Here is a 21390-nt window from a genome sequence, read left to right on the forward strand (position 1 = left end):
GAAATTGAGTGGGAGAGTTCGGGAACGGAGACATAGACAATCTCCCCCCTCCTTGTCACTCAAGAATCATGAATTCTAATCTCTTACCTTAAGCAAAGATGATGATCCAAGCCTTCTCTTGCTCAAGCTTTCTCTTAGCCAAAACCCTAGCTCTTGCTCTATCTTGCTTCTACTCACTCAAACTCAAGAAATGAATTTATGATACTATTCATAAGTTGGACTTGCTACTTATACTACTTCTCATGTGTCATGAACCAAGCCCAATTGGCTTAGGCCCATGCCTCTCACGCCCATAAGCCCAAAACAGTGGTTCTCGCGTCTAATAACTTACGTTCGGCTAAATAATTATTCGTCGCTCACTAAAATAATATAAGCCAATTAATAAATAAAATATCAATTAATAAAATATACGAATACGAAAAATGGGTCGTTACAACTTCTATTTCAGATCACTTGAGTGAATTTCAGGGGCTCCTTGATCAGATGTCAGGAATGGGTATTAAATTTGAAGATGAACTTTTGGGACTATTTCTATTGCTATCTTTACCAGAGTCTTGGGAGACGTTTCGGGTTTCTATTACAAGTTCTGCTCCTAAAGGTGTTGTTTCTTTGGAAACGGCTAAGGGTGGTATTCTTAATGAGGAGATGAGAAGGAAGGCACAAGGTACTTCATCTCAATCCGAGGTACTTGTCACTGAAAATAGTGGGAGAAGTCAGAAGAAAGAACCGAAAGGTGGTAGAGAGAATAGCAGAAGCAAGTCCAAAGGGCGATACAAGAATATGGAGTGTAATTATTGTCATAAATCAGGGCACATACAAAAATACTGTTATCAGTGGAGAAAAGATAACAAAGGCAAGAAGGGTAAGCAGAAACAAAGAGATCATGAAGATCATGATGATGATCGTATTACTACTGCTATCAATGATGATCTTGTTATTCTCCGTGATCACGAGTCCATTAATCTTGTATCATATGAGAGCATGTCGATTGTTGACAGTGGTGCTACATTGCATGTTACACCGAGGAAGGAGTTCTTCACATCTTATACTTCTGGTGACTTTGGAGGGTTGAAGATGGGTAATGATGGTGTAGCTAAGGTAATTGGTGTTGGTGATATTTGCTTGCAAACCAACATTGGAATGCAATTGTTGCTTAGAGATGTCAAACATGCTCCGGATGTCCGTTTTAATTTGATCTCTGTGCATATGCTTGATGATTGTGGTTATGATAATCACTTTGGTTCTGGAAAGTGGAAACTCAGTAAAGGTAACTTGGTTGTGGCTAGAGGGGAGAAAACTTCTAAACTGTATTGGACAAAAGCTTTGGTTGCCAGAGACAGTGTGAATGCTATCGACATGAAAGCATCTTTGTGGCACCGAAGGGTTAGTCATATTAGTGAAAAGGGGCTGAATGTTTTAGCCAAAAAGGATGTGCTTCCAGGATTAAAGAATGCAGATTTGGAGAAGTGTTCTCATTGCATGACTGGTAAACAGACTAGAGTATCCTTCAAGAAGCATCCTCCCTCAAGAAAGTCAGAGTTGCTTCAATTGGTGCATTATGATGTTTGTGGTCCATTAAAGGTAAAATCTTTTAGTGGTGCACTTTATTTTGTTACATTTATTGATGACTGTTCCAGGAAACTATGGGTATATGCTATAAAGACAAAAGACCAAGTGTTGGAGAAATTCAAAGAATTCCATGCTTTGGTTGAGAGGCAATCAGGTAAGAAGCTGAAATGTGTTCGTTCTGATAATGGTGGTGAGTATTGTGGTCCCTTTGATGTCTATTGTAAGCAGCAGGGTATTGCACATGAAAAGACTCCTCCTAAAACTCCTCAGTGGAATGGTTTAGCAGAGAGGATGAATCGAACACTTGTTGAGAGAGTTAGATGTATGCTCTCTGAAGCTAAGTTGCCTCAACATTATTGGGGTGAAGCACTGTACGCGGCGGTGCATGTTATTAATCTCACTCCTACTGTTGTTTTGAACAGTGAAGTTCCAGACAAAATTTGGTTTGGTAAGAATGTCAAATATGATCATTTGAGAGTTTTTGGTTGTAAGGCTTTTGTGCATGTTCCAAAGGATGAAAGATCCAAGTTGGATGCAAAGTCAAAACAATGTATCTTCATCGGCTATGGGCAGGATGAGTTTGGTTACAAGTTTTATGATCCTATAGGAAATAAACTTATCAGAAGTCGCGATGTTGTGTTCATGGAAGACCAAACTATTGAAGACATTGATAAGGTGGAGAAAACTACACCCAAGAAAGATGTTAGTTTGTCTAATATTGATCCAGTTCGGTTGCCTGTTCATAATCTGGATACTATTGGTGGTGATGTTCAAAATGGTGAGCCACAGGATTATGTTGATGATCAACAACTTGGAGAAGAGGTATATATTCCAGCTGATAATGATGAGGAGAATGATATGTCACAGGATTAGAATCTTGGTGAAGCTCCAGAATCATCTCAAGTTCAACTTAGGAGGTCCAACAGACAGAGACAACCTTCTACAAGGTATAATTCTGATGAGTATGTGACTTTGACTGATGAGGGTGAACCTGAGTATTTTCAAGAAGCCATGGAAAGTGATGAAAATCAAAAGTGGTTGGATGCAATGAATGATGAGATGAAATCCTTGCATGATAATCACACCTATGATTTAGTGAAGTTGCCTAAAGGCAAAAGGGCTTTGGAAAATAGGTGGATATATAGAGTCAAACATGAGAGTAACTCTGAGTCTCCAAGGTATAAAGCCAAATTGGTAGTGAAAGGTTTCCGTCAAAGAAAGGGTGTTGATTTTAATGAGATTTTCTCACCTGTTGTGAAGATGTCATCAATTAGAACCGTGTTGGGTTTGGCTACTACTCTTGATCTGGAGGTTGAGCAAATGGATGTGAAAACGGCTTTCCTTCATGGTGATTTGGAGGAAGAGATCTACATGAAGCAACCCGATGGTTTTCAAGTTAAAGGCAAAGAAGACTATGTGTGTAGATTGAGAAAGAGCCTATATGGGTTGAAGCAAGCTCCAAGGCAGTGGTACAAGAAGTTTGAGTCTGTTATGTCTTAACAAGGATACAAGAAGACTACTTCAGATCACTGCGTCTTTGTTAGAAAATTTTCTAACGATGACTTCATTATCCTGTTGTTATATGTTGATGATATGCTTATTGTAGGGAAAAATATTTCTAACATTGACAGGTTAAAGGAGCAGTTGGGCGAGTCATTTGCCATGAAAGACATGGGAGAAGCTAAACAGATTCTTGGCATAAGAATCACGCGTGACAGAAAGGAGAAGAAACTTTGGATGTCACAAGAACACTATATCAAAAGAGTGCTGCAGAGATTCCAAATGGAAAATTCTAAGGCGGTAAGCACTCCTCTTGCTACTCATTTCAAGCTGAGTTCGAAACAAAGTCCTTCAAATGAAGATGAAACATTTGATATGAAATGTGTTCCTTATGCGTCTGTTGTGGGTAGTTTGATGTATGCAATGATGTGTACAAGACCAGATATAGCACATGCTGTTGGTACAGTCAGTAGATTTTTGTCAAATCCAGGTAGAGAGCATTGGAATGCTGTAAAATGGGTTTTAAGGTATCTTCGTGGTACTACTTGTATGAGACTTTGCTTTGGGGGAGATAAGCCTACTTTGGAAGGGTACTCTGACTCAGATATGGCTGGCGACATTGATTCTAGGAAGTCTACTTCGGGCTACATGATTAAGTTTGCAGGGGGAGCTGTAGCTTGGCAGTCCAGATTGCAAAAGTGTGTAGCATTGTCTACTACAGAGGCAGAGTTCATTGCCATTACCGAAGCATGCAAAGAGTTGCTATGGTTGAAGAAATTCTTGCAGGAGCTTGGTTTTGTTCAAGACAAATATGTGTTATTTGTTGATAGCCAAAGTGCTATTCATCTTGGTAAGAATCCGACTTTTCATAATAGGTCCAAACATATTGATGTAAGGTATCACTGGATACGTGATGTTTTGGATGCTAAGTTGCTGGAACTAGCTAAGGTTCATACGGATGATAATGGTTCAGATATGATGACCAAGACGTTACCAAGGGGAAAATTTGAAGCATGTTGTGCTATCGCCGGTTTGGCGATTTCCTCCACATAGTTGTGAGGGGGAGATTTGTTGGGTTTTGGGCTCCCTTCCTATGTGGAGAAAAGTCCAATTTTATTAGCCCATTATGTCTCACTTATATAAGTGGAGAGTGGTCATACTAGGGTTATTATGTGAGTAAATTTTGTGAGAGAACAACTTTCAAAAAGAGAGAAAAGAAGAGAGAAAACAATTCCCGTTTTTCTCAAACCAGTCCCACTAAAACTCCGATTCCCGATTCGTTAACCGTTGGATTTGGCTCAAATTTGGAGGGCGTGTTCGCAGCTTCCGGGGCTACACTTTCACCGTTAGGATCGTCGAAATCAGGTCTGGTTCGTGAGATATTCAGCCCGCACTGAAGCAGTTCTGTTTTGGGTATTTTCATCTTCTTGTTCTTGTTTTGTAAGCTTTAGTGCTTTGTTGTTTAATTGGTTGTTAGCACTTATTTGTGCCTCACTTTGAGACTCTTTTGTACCCTTATTTGATTATAGTGGAGCTATTTCTTTGGTCTGGACGACCCGTAGTTTTTTACTCTCACATCGAGGGTTTTCCACGTTAAAATTCCGGTGTCTTTATTTTGCTTTATTGTCTGCCATATTATTTGTTGTTGATCCTCAAGGTTCTTACAAGTTTGGGGAATTTTATTTCCGCTGCGTATTGCTCGTTATTATTATTATTGTGCTAATTCCCCATCAGAGAAAAGTCCGCAATACAGCACTGTTGGGTCATCACGAGGGGGCAGCCGGGGATCATCCACATTGGGCTTAAGAACAACTCTACAAGTGAGTTGGACACCACACTCTTACCCAAAACCTTAAGGTGTTAGGTTTATGGGTCATCTCACTTATAAAGTGTTCAACCTCCACTTTTCTAAGCAATGTGGGACTTTACCACTCACACTTGCTACAACAATCTCCCCCTCAAGTGTGAGTCATATGCTCCCCCTCAAGCGGAAGCTTTCTTCATCCTACACTTGTACCGCCGTAAGCTACACTGCTCCACGGGACTCGCCGCCTGACCACCTTTGTCAGGAAGACTTTCGATACAAGGAGCCAGTTCAACCCTTCGTCGAACCATCGGCTCTGATACCACTGTTGGGTCATCACGAGGGGGCAGCCGGGGATCATCCACATTGGGCTTAAGAACAACTCTACAAGTGAGTTGGACACCACACTCTTACCCAAAACCTTAAGGTGTTAGGTTTATGGGTCATCTCACTTATAAAGTGTTCAACCTCCACTTTTCTAAGCAATGTGGGACTTAACATCTCACACTTACTACAACAATCTCCCCCTCAAGTGTGAGTCATATGCTCCCCCTCAAGCGGAAGCTTTCTTCATCCTACACTTGTACCGCCGTAAGCCACACTGCTCCACGGGACTCGCCGCCTGACCACCTTTGTCAGGAAGACTTTCGATACAAGGAGCCAGTTCAACCCTTCGTCGAACCATCGGCTCTGATACCACTGTTGGGTCATCACGAGGGGGCAGCCGGGGATCATCCACATTGGGCTTAAGAACAACTCTACAAGTGAGTTGGACACCACACTCTTACCCAAAACCTTAAGGTGTTAGGTTTATGGGTCATCTCACTTATAAAGTGTTCAACCTCCACTTTTCTAAGCAATGTGAGACTTAACCACTCACACTTGCTACAACACGAGCTTACCGAAAACATCCCACCGTCCTCTAATCTCCATTTCCACTCATCTTTCGCAACTGAAAACACCAACTCACGCGGCAGCGCCTCCGATAGACAAAGAAGAAGCTCTTCCTCCCAAACAAACAACCTCCGCCTCCACCCCATATCCCACCTGTAATCTCTTTTCAAACTTAAAAATCAAAATCCCCAAATTCTTAATAAACCCTGGAATATGAATCCAATAATCGTACAAACCATTTTAAGTAATATTATAACCTCTATACAAATTTGATAACAAAACACAAATATCAACCGCATCTAACCTGTCCAATTTTTCATCTTCAAAATCAAAATCAAATATCATATGCAGGTTCATAGCATATTTCCAGGCCATTATAATAATACTCACTCACAGAACTACTTATTCAAAAATCAACTTAACCAACAAAATATCAAATGAATAGTGGATTCTAGAAATAGAAAAAGAAAACCTTGTGCTTCATTTTCATCTAATTCTATGATGCCAAACAAAAAGTACAACTAGAAAATCACGCAAAATTGTAATGAAGTAACCAATTAAAGTATTAACTATCTCTTGACTATGCATTTCCTTTGAATCTTTCTACTGCTAACAAAAAAAGGATAATAGTGGCCGCAGCAATGTATATATGATAACATTAACTATTGTTATATCACAAGCTCTTTAATGCCAACATATTTCACTAACAAGCACAATCAAACAACTCCAACAACAAATCGGAAATGGAACAATTCTCACTTGCAATGCAATAGACCAAAATTAAATTAAAAGCATCAAAACAAAATCGATATCGAGCAACATTGCTAGTCCACCCTAGAATCCATTCATAGTACTAATTACCATCAAATTCAATGGTTGTATATTACTCCCTCCGGTCCTTTTTATAAGAAACATTTTGGAATTTTTATTTGGTCCTTTTTATAAGAAACACTTTGACACAATTCCATTTCTACCCTTATTAAATACAATCAAATAATTCATTATAATGCTAGTGCATTAATTAGAGAGACCTATTTCTCATGTTAGTCAAAGGTTAGTTTTGGAGTATAACATAAAATGTTAGAATCATTAATGAGAAAATTTATCTTCCTTGGTCTGTGTGATTTTATGAAAGTGTTTCTTATAATAAGGACCGGAGGGAGTATTAGAATAGAAACTAATGAAAAACACTGATATCTAGAAATTAAATAAATTAAAATGAAAGTTTACATCCCGAAGACATCTGAGGAGCTAGTATTAACACCGATAGTCATACCCTCTAAACGCCTTGCATTCTGCAAGATGTATTTTGGAAATCGAAGATCATTTTCCGAGCCTTCAAAATTTAAGATAGTACATGGCCTTAGGTGAGATGAAAGGCATTCAAGATCCGAAATTGGGCATTCCCAATCCTTAGATACGCTGGTATTCCACTGTCAAAAGGGATAAAAACAACATTCATCAAATTAACATATACTCCCTTCATCCAAAAATATAAGAAAAAATGGTTCAACAAAAGGTAATCTATCTGGTCTAAATTTTACACCAAACACATCAACTTTGTTAAGTAAACAACATAATACTCGAGGAACGAACCTTTCTCATGTAAAGAATTTGAAGCTTGGGACAATGCTGGAGCAATTCAACAACACCATCCCAAGTTCCCAACCATGAAAGAAGCCATAAAACCATAGTTCAATATGAATTAAGTTTCCAAACACCGGAATGCCTTTGAAGAACTCTTGAATATTCTTCTTCAAAGAAGGCTTTACCTTGATTACGCGTAGAAACTTGACATTATAAATCACATTAAATGGAACATCAGTTGAACCGATATCAGCTTTAAATAATTTGGACAAGAACAAGAATCTAAACTCCTTATTCTTTTCACATCTTCTTTTGTACCTGGTGACATTCAGTCATATAAGATTTTTGTTAGAAGTTTTAGAGTATTATAGTAACTTTTAGGTATAATAACATGACAAAAAGTATGGAATTTAGCTCCAATGAAGATAGTACAAAAGTTTGAAGAAAAAATATACAAAATAAGGAAAAGTTTTTGGAAAAATCGTGTCATGATTTTGTTTGTTACATTTTTGCAAGGTTTTAAAAACAGTCAGTTACCGTGAAAACGGACGGGACATAAGAGTAACCTAGTGACTAGAAATTCCACCTTAAGGTAGATAAGTGGGATGAACGGGTTCGAACTCAGCTATGCTCATGGACTAGAAAGTTATTATGCATTATATAACACAACAAATAAGAAGACCAAGTACATTTGTGATTAATTCACAACGTGACAACTGCAATCTACAACACATCGACATAAAAGTCGAAATCGCAAATAATGCCACTGCGACCTCAACCGCTGCCCTTTTTTTTTTAAAACCTTTTTTTTTTCTAAATAAGAGGATCACGTTAGTTGAAGCTGAGAACGGTGAGTGAGTAACAGACTCGAAGCCATCGCTTAGAAAGAATGGTGGTAGTGAAAGCTTGTTTGATTGGGAGAAAGGAGAGAATGTGGCATAATGTTATTTAACTTATTTATTATTTTTTTTAACATATTTTGTTATTTATTTATTAAAAAACTTTGTTTCTCTTTAAAGAAGAGAATCGATGTGTAGATTTTTTTGTTAAACTTGGAGTTTTCTCATATGTTGACGTTTTGACACATGCTTATCTTTCGATTGGTGTTCATGATCTCTTCAAGAACGACGCAATGAAAACTATCTTTCTTCGTAAATAGTTTTTCTTTGGGTATATGATTATTTGCTCTTGCAAAATAAGTGAATTTCGTTTACCTCCTGCTCAGATTTTTTTTTCCTGCTTACCCCCTGCAAAAAATAGAATACCTCATTTACCCCCTAGGTGTACGGCAGGACATTTGACTGTGCAAATCTGATGACATGTGCTTGTACACGTGAAAAAAAATTCATTTATATTTATTTTAAAATTCCACATCATAAGTCGTATAAGTTTAATCGTGTTTGCTCCTCAACCAAATCATTTGTTCTAGGAATAAAAAGAAGCATAAGACGAACAATTCTAGTGAAGAAGAAGACGATTCTGGCCAAAGAAGCAGACAACGAATTAGATATATCATGGAGCAAATTATGCAATAATTTTGGGTCTGCATAGTAAGCAAAATTATGCATCAAGCTTATTATGATTTTTATTTTTACGGAAAGCTTATTATGAATTTTAAAAAACAAAAATTATCAATTTTATGAATTTTTAAGAAGCAAAATTATCGATTTCATGAGTTTTATGAATTTTTAGGAAGCAAAATTATCAATTTTATGAATTTTTAATTAAAAAAGGTTTAATTATTTTTTTCAAATTTTTTTAATAGATGACATGGAATTCTAAAATTAAATACAAATGAATTTTTTTTCCACGTGTACAAGCCACATCAGCAGATTTACACAGTCAGATGTCCTGCTATACACTTAGGGGGGTAAATGAGGAAATCTATTTTTTGCAGAGGGTAAACACAAAAAAAATCTGAGCAGGGGGTAAAAAAAAAATTCGCTTATTTTGCAGGGGTAAATGATCATTTATCCTTTTTCTTTTTATTTTTTTCTTTTCTTTTTAGCATCCTTACCAAAAGATGAATAAGTGAATAATAAGGGATTACCATGACTTTTGACCGGATATCATTTTTAAGAAAAAAATTTCACCCTATGAATTATGTACTCGACAGACGAAATTTCTCCGATTAAGATTAAATCATTCTTGTACATGTACTATTATTTTTCCTAAATAATGTTTGAAGTATATATTTGATCAAGTTATGTAGTTTGACGCTATTGAACAATGCTATTTTGATGAAAACTTTGAAGTATATATCACCTCGGTCACTAACAATTTTTTTAAAACAACCCGGAGACTTTGAACCCTGTTTTTTTTTCTTTTCTTTTGATGGAATGGGGTGGTCAGAAAGCAAAACAGACGCAATTTACGTCCTAAATCGTTTCTTTTTTTTCTTCTACGGCAGGCACGCAATAACAAAAGAAATTAGCAATTCTAATGCTGGTTAACACAATTATGAGTCCCCGGCAACGGCGCCAATTTGATCACTGTCGTTTCGTGATCAAAATAAATTTGAAATAATAGTAGTACAAGGTGGTTAACCTTTGCGTTTCTCAATGACTCACAATCAATTTAACAATGTTAGAATCAAATTAAAAACTTTAAAATACAGGGGGTTTGTTTCGATAACAAAAAGTAAAAAGCGTGAAATTTAATTGATATAAAACGATCAATTCATTGGCTTCGGATAACTCGACCTTAATTCTATCATAGGTAACACAAAATCATTCATACAACTATTTATGCTCTGGTTGATTTATAAAACTAATTATACAAGCGACAACCAGTTTTACAAGCGAATTCATTCGATTAAGCATCTAATGTGTTCAACCGCGACCGTGAAAAGTGAACAAGCGTCTCAGACCACGGCCAATATCATGACATATTCGATCAACCTATTGCTAAGCGCAATTCTATATCAATTTCTGTTCGGTTTAATCTAAACAAGCGATGAATTAAAACGAACAAAACTACTGTATAAATTCGAATATAATAATTAAGCAATCATCTAACACGAATTCATACAATGTAAAGATAATCCACACCAATTGTAAACCAGACAAAACAACAACTTCACACCAATTTTTACACATATTTTACACTGTACAAATAATCTTCACCAATTCTACACTAGAAACCCACATGAAAATAGAAACCACACATGAAATTCGAAATCCAGCTAAAACCATAAGTGACAGGAACAATATTGGAAATTAGATATTTTTTGGAGAAAATAAAAAATAGATTCAGGTTGAAAGGAGAGGAAAGAAGGGTACGATGGGGAGATGAAATTGGATTTTCAAATTGGAAGCAAGCAAAAGTGGAGGAACTAAAAGATCATGTACATAGAGAGGACTCCAATAGCAACAGAGAAACATGAAGGGGAAAGAGAGAATTGAAGAGTCAAGAAAAAAATTGGGGAAAAAAAATGCTGTAAATTACAGAGAGAAAATAAAAGTGTAAAAATGCTTCCTTAGAGAATAGTTTTCTTTTTTCTCTTTTTGTTCTTTATTTTTTATTAGCCTTGTAACCAAAAAAAAAAAAAAGCACTCATCAATAAAAATTTGAAAATCTCATAAAGTGGAGCATTAACTTTTTTGATAAAGCGGAGCATTAGTTACTCCTTATCATGTGCAACATTGCCAGTTTTAAAGATCACATGATACATTTCGTATGTTGTTTATTAAGATATCTTTGTACCATTTGGAAAAACAAATTTTAACATCAAAGATCATATACTATACTGTCTTTGTACCATTTATTTTTTTTTTTTACATTTTCTCTCAAATCAGAAACGGTGCACTCAAAAAATAACATGGCTCAAATAACAACTCTAGAACAGTGAAATCAAATATTTACTATTTTCTTCCATGAATTTTATTTTCCTTGTCCATAAAGTAAAGTGATGCACACGAAATCTTTTTTTTAAGCATAAAACTTTAGTGGTAAAGAAGATATGGATAAAATCTTTTTTTAAGCATATTTACTTATCTTGTTTATGAGATAAAGGTTGAAGAACATATGAAATACATAAGGTACGGAGGGAGTGAGTAGTTGAAATCTTTAGTTTAGTGACTTCAAATGTATAAAAATAAGGGTAGTTTATTAAAAAAAAACTTGATCTTTTACGTTTATTTTAGATTTCAATTTGATCCCTTACATTTTTATCGTTTGCATTAGTTAGTCATTTCTATCAGTTTTATCATATGTTACAACCAGTTTGCATATATGGACAGACACGCGAACACTTGGACACACTGACACGTCACACGTGTATAGTTCAAACGCTGTTGGTGACAAATTTAACATAAATGATTAAATTGAAACATAATAGAAACATAAAAGACCAAATTAATACTTTTAAAAAAATAAATGTGAATTTCTATTTTCATCTAATATACTCTATCAATTATTGAAATAAATGAATATTTTTTTCGTAAAGTGGAGCATTAATTTTTTTGATAAAGCGGAGCATTAGTTACTCCTTATCATGTGCAACATTGCCAGTTTTAAAAAATCTCAAGATTTATGAGACTTTTCAAAATAATAGTCTATAATGGCGCTATGAGACATGGGTGCTACTAAACGTTGTTTACTTGAAGGGTGCGTTTGATTCGTAAAACAGAAAGACTGGACAGAACAGTACAGGACAGAACAAGATAATACAGGACAGGACAAACCTGTACCGGAAAGATATAGGACGATAATATTTTTATATTCGAAAATAAAATGGGTATTTTCGTATTTTTTATATTTGTACTGTGGACAAAAAGTTGTCCCGTGGTTTAGTGAGGGACAAAAAATCTTGTTTTTGTCCTGTCCCTTGCTATCTAATTTGTCCAGTCCCATAACAAATTTCAAATCAAACAGAGTACAACAAAAGTTGTCCTGTCCAGTCCCCTATTTTTTAGCAAATCAAACGCACCCGAAGGGTTATAGTAGCGCCTTAAGCACTAAAGCTATTAAATATGTGACCGATAACAGTTGTTTCAAAATAAAGCGCTAATAAAGCCTATTTCCATACAATAGCTCTTTTATTCAGAAGAGCAATTAAATTTTGATATTTGATAGCGCTTCACAAGAACTATTATAATCAAATATAAATAGCACTATCAGTAATAACATTTTTATCGGTAATAACGTTTTTAAACGCTGTTAAAAGACAAAAAAAAACGCTATTATGTACCCTTATTTGACGTAGTGTTTAATATAATGACATCTTTCATGTTAGTTCCTCTTAATTTAAATTAAAAAAAAAAAAAAAAAAAAGCAAAATCACTCTTGACAACTCTCAGAGTCTTTGCAAATACTATCCACTCCACGACCCCGGAGACAACTCATCATCTACTTCCTTCTTGATCTAGTTCAGAAAATGTAGGATAAATGGTCAATCATTTTCACGTCACATGCATCATGAAAAGAATAACGATATAACCGCAATGGAACAAACATTTACTTATGTGGAAGAAAACAAAACTTAAATGATTAATACAATGAAACTAAACAATTTAAAGATCACATGATACATTTCGTATGTTGTTTATTAAGATATCTTTGTACCATTTGGAAAAACAAATTTTAACATCATATCAAAGATCATATACTATACTGTCTTTGTACCATTTTTTTTTTTTTTTTTTACATTTTCTCTCAAATCAGAAACGGTGCACTCAAAAAATAACATGGCTCAAATAACAACTCTAGAACAGTGAAATCAAATATTTACTATTTTCTTCCATGAATTTTATTTTCCTTGTCCATAAAGTAAAGTGATGCACACGAAATCTTTTTTTTAAGCATAAAACTTTAGTGGTAAAGAAGATATGGATAAAATCTTTTTTTAAGCATATTTACTTATCTTGTTTATGAGATAAAGGTTGAAGAACATATGAAATACATAACTTACGTGAAATCTTTAGTTTAGTGAATTCAAATGTATTAAATAAGGGTAGTTTATTAAAAAAAACTTCATCTTTTCCGTTTATTTTAGATTTCAATTTGATCCCTTACGTTTTTATCGTTTGCATTAGTTAGTCATTTCTATCAGTTTTATCATATGTTGCAACCAGTTTGCATATGTGGACAGACACACGAACACTTGAACGCACTGACACGTCACACGTGTATAGTTCAAACGCTGTTAGTGACAAATTTAACGAAAATGATTAAATTGAAACATAATAGAAACATAAGATATCAAATTGATACTTTTAAAAAAATAAATGTGAATTTATATTTTCATCTAATATACTCTATCAATTATTGAAATAAATGAATATTTTTTCGTAAAAAAAAAATAGTCACATATATCCATCCAAGGAAGAAAAGCATAATCCATGTGAATTCTCATCGCATATATTCACCTGCTTTATTGTCCTAGAAATACTGTTGCACTACCCTCACTCGCAATTATTTTAAGTAATTTTATAACAGACCGATTTATAATTAATGATCCAGATTTAAAATAGTGTAAAATGTACAAACTGCTGCCAAAATTTGCAACTCATTACGACGAAAAATTGGTTAAAAGTTATTTAACAAAATAATTTTTTATAAAAGTTTTAAATGAAAAATTGGTTTATATGGCTCGTCTTAAAATATCGTTTTAAGTATTTTATCATTTTATTACAAATTTTTTTGGATCATAAAATTTCAAAAATAATCTCTAAAAACAAAAGCTATTTGAAATAGCTTTTCTTAAAAATCATTTTTTTAGAGATATCAATTTAAAGAAATTGTGATTTTTATTAAGTTAAAATTCCTACATGAATATTTATGTTATTGAATATCAAAATCACTCATTTAATTTATAAAAAGACAAATTTAAAATAACTTTTACGATTTTAATCAAGTTTTATAAAATTATATATATTTTTTTTTTTTTTTTAGAGTTAAAACAAGATAAACACTCTGTTATCCACCTTAACAAATATACTGGTACATATACATATAATATGCGTATCGAAGAATTCAACTTAAAACAAACGCCAACATCAATCACTCGATTGATTTAACAATTCATCACTACCGTTCAGCTGCCTATAAAAGCCAACCTGGTTACCCGTGGCATCTAATCTACTGCAGATCATTTTTGTGTTTCTGGATGCGGAGAGGTTGAGTCGGCCCATCACTTATTCATCTCTTGCAGTACTTTTGGTTCTCTTTGGGCTTTGGTTCGTTCGTGGATCGACATACCTTTGGTGGATTCAACTACTTTGTGTGACCACTTTGTTAAGTTTACTTCTTCGGCAGGTGTTTCCAGAGCAAGCCGGTCTTTTTTGCAGCTCATTTGGCTTGCTTGCGTCTGGGTTGTTTGGAAGGAAAGAAATCATAGGTTGTTCAGAGGTTCAACAAACACGACCACCTAGAAATGATGTCTCAACCTCCAAGTCAGCAGAGTCGCGCCTCCAGTTATCGGAACAGCATCAAATTAGCGGCGGCGGCTCAAGTAGCTCTCCAAACTAGCACTCATTTGTTCTCCACTTGCAATGTTCTTGTCCTCCAATGTTACACTGAAATTAGGGTTATTGGCTCCTTTATATAGAGATCAATCTTGGATCATGGGCCCTAACCACTAAGAATAACTCAGCCCAAAAGAATAAGGCATATTCCCTTAAGATAACAACAGACAGTACAAGCTGCACAGGAGAAATCTGCTAGTTGTCTTATCTTTTGTCCAGTAGTGCTTTTGTCTTCTTTCACAGCATACGTGGAGCTTTGACTGCACATGCGACTCACGCAATCATAGTTGTACGGAACTCGGGTCTTGACTCTAATTAGCATGAGATAGCTCTGAACCCTTTTTGTCTTGCTTTAGTTCCAGTGGTCTGTCTTGACTCAAGTTATCACGTAACTCTTTTTTTTTAGACGAATGATTACAATTATCTCCTAATTACATACTAGACTCAAAATACATAAAAATGACTCAAAACATTGAATGATCACCTTATGGTCAGACAATAACTAAAGTAAATAGGGATAACAAACATCACATAAAGTGAGTTATCAATAAGATCAAGCTTTTTACCTATAGGTGGTTGAAGACGATGAGTGTGACTTTAGTCTCAAACTATCATAGCTGGTAGTCTAATCATTTGTTTTGTTTGGGCCTTGTATGATTTACTTATGGTTTTTTTCCTTGAATGTTTGTAAATATTTGTAGTCTATCTCGGTACATTTTGTGCCGAGGAGACTTCTTTATTAATATATATTTCATTTTGTAGTCTAACGTTGAGCTACACCCACTCCATAAAAACCATTTCACTTGTGATCACTTTTGCAGGAATAATCCCTGGAGCATTTTATAATATTGAATGATGGCATCTCACACTACCCTTCCAGAAAAATTTGTCGAGCTACAAAACGCAAAGGTAACACGCCGAAATTCAAACCCAAAAATTCAAAGGGTGCCAGAGCATCTAAGAAACAGAGAAAATGTTAAGGAGCATTATTTACCCAAGTTGGTGTCAATAGGTCCAATCCATCATGGCAAAGAAAATCTGAAGTTAGGAGAAAAGTACAAGCTTGTCTGGGCAGCACAATACATTGAAAACGCTGGACTCAATTCATGGAATTTATACAACAAGATTGTGCTTAAAATTGATGAATTAAAGGGTCTTTTTGCTGAAGATGTTTTAACTGCTACTGGAGAGTCTCTAAATGGCTTTGGTAGCCTTGATGAAAAGTTGTCATGGATTTTGTTCCTGGACGGATGTTCTCTGCTGCATATCGTGGCGGATAATGTATATCTTAAGGATGATCAATTGGTTATTGTGATGATGGATGTACTATTGTTGGAGAATCAAATTCCTTTGGACGTACTGTATCTGTTGTGGAAAAATGAAGACGCATCGAAGAATGAATTGGTAGATATCATGAAGGATTTCCTCAAATGTCATCAATGGGACAAACCAGCAAAAGCCACTAAATTGAAAGATACCTGGAGGTCACGCTTACAATATTATCAAGATACAATCAAGAAGTTCATCACATCTGGTTTTGCGGTTCAGAAAGAAGAAGAACATGGTGCAGGGAATGAGTTTTCGCCTCCGATTTCGAGACCCACTCATCTTCTTGATCTTCAGCGTAGAATGATCCTCGATATAAAATTTTGTTGCGAGGTACAAATTAATTATTAGTTTTTTTTTTTGTGAATAAATTAATTAATAATTATTACTATAATTAAACTACTAGTACTAGGTATGCTACTATGCTGGTTAAAAAAAAAACTAGTAAATATGGTAAAATATAAAATGTAAGATGAAAAAGAATTAATTAATTGAAACTTATTTTTTTGGAAGCATAATTGAAACTTATTTAAACAATTAATTGCTAGTTGCTAATATGAATATTAGTTGTTCCCGAAGTTATTTATCATTACTAGACCCTTACCCGTGCGATGCACGGGTGTGATGCGATTGTTTTTATTTTACAATTGCATAAAACTGAAACATTAAATATTATCAAAATAATAATAATAAAATAGAGAATCCGATATTCAAAAGATTCATTTTCTAAGGAGAAGTGATGTGACATTGTAAGCGACTGATGTGGTTAAATGAAGAAATATTATTGGTTTAAAGATTATGATTTACTTTACATAATAATAATAATAATAATAATAATAATAATAATAATAATAATAATATTATCTAAAATTTATATATATAAGTTATTATATTCGCCAAAAAAAGTAAAGGCTAAGTAAAGACTTGAGTGAGTGTGTATATTAAAAAGTCATAAGTATATAAATGTAGAATATGAAAAGTATAGACATGACAATAATAATAATAATAATAATAATAATAATAATAATAATAATAATAATAATAATAATAATAATAAAAAGTAGAAATAATGTGGCATTGTAGAGTGATTTAATTGGATTTAAATGGATGATGTGGCTAAATGAAACAATTTGATTGGTCTAAGTAGATTAGGGTTAGGAGAACTATTTAGGAATTATATATATAGATTTTGGGATGATAGAAATTAAAATATTGAAGCCACTAGGATTGATCTAGTGATGAGAGGTTTGGGTTGTATATCCTGGGTTCGATCCCCAACTCATTGTAAACCAAAAAAAATATTAAAATTAAAATATTAATGGCTAGTTAATATTTCGAAACTGTTAAGTTAATAAATATATTTATAATTGAGAAAAATAGAGATTCAATTAAAAAATAAAATAATTGAGAATATTAAAATATAGATCACATAGAAATTAAAAGTAAGAGAAATATAGTTCTCCCTATTATATATATATATATATATATATATATATATATATATATATATATATATATATATATTAGAAGAATAAAAAATAGTCATAATATTAATATATGTGTAGAGTGTAGACTATAGGTTCCTTGAGAATTATAAAGAAATAGATATACGTATTAATATATTAATTTTGAAGTATCTAATTGACTTATCAAATGATTTTCGATTAATGTCATATTTTATATATATGATCTATGTTATAATATCTTTCAATCCAACTGTCGATTTTATAATACAATTATCTGGTAAAGAATTATCAGAGGTTTTTTTTTTTTTTGTTAACAAGTCTCACATCGGTTGCGAGATGGGTTGAATATGTGTTTATAAACTAGAAACAATTCTCAGCTTACAAGCCAGTTTTATAAGGATGAGTTAGGTCAAATACCCAATTATAAGATGGTATCAGAGCCTCCTCCGTGATTCACTGGGCCGCTTGCTAACAATTATTGATCGGGGCATCCACCATTTATATCCGCACCCCAATCCCAATAGCGATAGGCCCGAGCGGGGGTGTTAACAAGTCTCACATCGGTTGCGAGATGACCTGAATATGTGTTTATAAACTAGAGACAATCCTCACCTTACATGTCGGTTTTGTAAGGATGAGTTAGACCAAATACCCAATTCTAAGATTTTTAAGTATGACACCTTGGTATCATTTTGTCCTATATATATAATGTGACATAGAGTTAGGTAGTATAAAGCCACTAGATTTGGTCTAGTGGTGAGGAATTTGAGTAGTATGCTAGATATCGTAGGTTCGATCATCAACTTCATTGTAAAAAAATAACAGAGTTAGGTAGTATAATTTTGAAATTATCTTATTATTATTATTATTATTATTATTATCATACAAGTAAGATGATCAAATCCATTTATGATCAAAACATAGACTAAAGTCGATGAAACTCATATTTAAATCGTCTACATTCAAGTTTTCTATATTTCCCTACATTACTATTATGCTAGGTGGTTTTGCTAGCTCTTTTCGACATATATTTATTCATGGTTTAATTGTATTGTTGCTCACTTATCTTTATTTTAGGTTTCAAGTTGATCTCTTATCTTTTAAGAGTTTCAAGTTAGTCCTTTATCAATTCTGCAAATTTTATGTTGGTCTATCCCATCAAACTTTTCACTATTACCGTTAAATTTGGACACGTGGCAAACAGAAACCACACTTGGAAATATGACATATGTCCAAATTTAAAGGTACGTGTCCAAATTTAACGGATATATAGTGAAAAATTTGACGGGAGGGATCAACTTGAAACCTGCAGAAAAGATAAAGGATCAACTTAAAACTTTTAAAAGATAAGAAACCAACTTAAAACCTAAAATAAAAATAAGGGACTAAAAGTGTAATTAAGCCTTTATTCATTCTCTCTCATACTCACATTTGAACTAAATGTAGGTTGAACCTACATTTATGGCATTAGATGTACGCAATATCCGTTTATATCGCAACAAGAATCGAGGTCAGGAAATTTCAGAGAGAAACGAAATATCAGATGAAATCACTAAGATGATAACGTATAGGAACATACAAGATCTAAGAGCTGTAGGAATAAAACTTAAGTCAAGTGGGACACGAAGGCTAACAGACATAGATTTCTCTGAGGGTTGGTTCACTGCAAAACTGACTCTTCCTGAAATTGTTGTGGACGACAACACAGCGGCTAGTTTCCTCAACCTGATAGCGTATGAGATGTGTCCTGATTTTGAGAATGACTATGGGATATGTTCTTTTGCAGTTTTCATGGACTCACTCATCGACCATCCTGAAGATGTGAGGGAATTAAGATCGAAAGAAATTTTGCTCAATTGTCTTGGTAGTGATGAGGAAGTTGCAGATCTTTTCAATATCATGAGTAAAAACTTGTTGGCTAACACAAAAATATATTATGAAGTTAGAGCCAAAATACAAAAGCATTACCGCAATAAATGCAAGACTTGGATAGCGTTGGGTAAACATACCTATTTCAACAATCCTTGGGCCTTTATTGCCTTCCTAGCTGCCTTTATTATTGCACTTGCTCTCACTTTTATTCAAACATGGTTTGCCATTAACCCAACTGAAAACAAATAGGAACACTCTTTTTAATACTCTATGATCTATGTTGGTTATGTATACCATGTATAATAATTGTCTTCTAGTAAGACAATACTACTTTATGAACTATGTTGAATTTGTTTATGATTTTTCGGGTTACATTGATGTGTTCCTAGAGTCTGGCCTACGGCTATTTCAGCATGAGTACCTTTAATTTGTGTGTTCAAGTTTTGTTTGAAGAGGAGTGTGTTTGGATTCAAACATGATTGAATTTACTACTAGTGTTCATCTACAAAGTACACACCTGACAAAATGTGCTAGCATGACTGGTTCTAATTAATTCCATTCCCCCCCTAGAGCAAACTGATAACGAGAGTTGATTATGACAAGATTAAATTACCTAAATGGCAAAGTTGAGGCAATGGTTCTAAGATTAAATTACTTTATGGTTGTAAACGTTAATTAGCTTACATTTGTCTAACATGAAACTTTCTTCAACTCAAGCATGCATGACACACATAGTAGGCAAGAGAATATATTGTCTACGTGCCCATTGTGATCTTTTTGTGTGTCTTAAGGAGAAAACTCAAACTAAACTCAAAGTCTTAGTTATAAGGGAAAGAAAGTTGTGGGTGGTAACTTAAAATTTTTTATGCAATACGTTAGAAATTTTTCATAAGCTTATTTAAGGCCTATTTAGATTAATTTATTTTTGAGCTTATGAAAAATAACTTATGCAAATAAATAAGCTTTTAGGTTAATTTATAACCTCTTGCGCTAGTAAAAATTGTATCCTCATAAGCTATTATTTCATAAAATATCTTAAACAAACTTATAAATAATACATAAAAATTTATTTATTTGTATAAGTTATTTTGCAATAACTCAAAAATAAGTCACCCACACTAACTGTAGTTTTTCATGATTTAAATTCGAGATACAATACAATAGCTATAATTAATGTGTGTGTGTGTGTGGTTTTCATAGACTCGTACGAGCCTACGAATCGAGTCTACAACCCTTTACTCGCGAGTCTGACAACCTTTAGTGTATATGAACCTTTACTCGCGAGTCTGACAACCTTCTTCAGTCTTGTCTGGGACTCTTTTAGAATATGAAGAGTGTCTTTTTCTGTGTTCAATTTATCTTTATACAGGTGTGTGTTTGAATTGAAAGAGATGTTTGAATTTGAATTTACTCCAAATTCATATAAAGTACACCCATCACAAAAATTTGATAATCACAAGTTTGACAGGTTATAATTCCATTCCACATAGAAACATATATATATACCTGAAAAACAAGAGTTGATTATCACAAGATCAAATTACCCTGATGGCAAAGTTGAGGCATTAATGGATCTAAGATGTACTCCTCAGTCCTCTAACCCTTCATTCTTCATAAATAAATTGTTTCAAAAGGAATGCACTTTGTTAACAACCAACTACATATGGATAGAGGTGACAAATAATTATCCATGAAATATAAGTTTGCACATGTTAAATGTGTAATGCAATCAGAAGAACATAAGTGCAATGAGAGAAATGCAATGCAATCAGAAGAGAAGTGCAATAGGGGGAGAAGTGCAATGCAATCAGAAGAGAAGTGCAAGAAGTGCAATACAATCAGAAGAATCAAATCAAACATAGAAACCAAATCAAACATAATTAACTAAACCAATACCAAATCAAAT

The 21390-nt window shown here is 34.0% G+C and overlaps 1 protein-coding gene across 1 annotated transcript; it reads left to right on the top strand.

The window, feature by feature from the left end:
• The first annotated feature begins 15599 nt into the window (after positions 1–15599).
• Positions 15600–19936, top strand: LOC123902267 (putative UPF0481 protein At3g02645). Its single transcript, XM_045951947.1, has 2 exons — positions 15600–16479; positions 19059–19936. The coding sequence occupies exons 1-2, from the start codon at positions 15673–15675 to the stop codon at positions 19731–19733; spliced, it is 1482 nt and encodes a 493-aa protein (XP_045807903.1). The 5' UTR covers positions 15600–15672; the 3' UTR covers positions 19734–19936.
• The last annotated feature ends 1454 nt before the right edge of the window (positions 19937–21390 follow it).

The sequence above is a fragment of the Trifolium pratense genome, linkage group LG1 (genome assembly GCF_020283565.1).
Source record: "Trifolium pratense cultivar HEN17-A07 linkage group LG1, ARS_RC_1.1, whole genome shotgun sequence".
NCBI classification, from domain to species: Eukaryota; Viridiplantae; Streptophyta; class Magnoliopsida; order Fabales; family Fabaceae; genus Trifolium; species Trifolium pratense.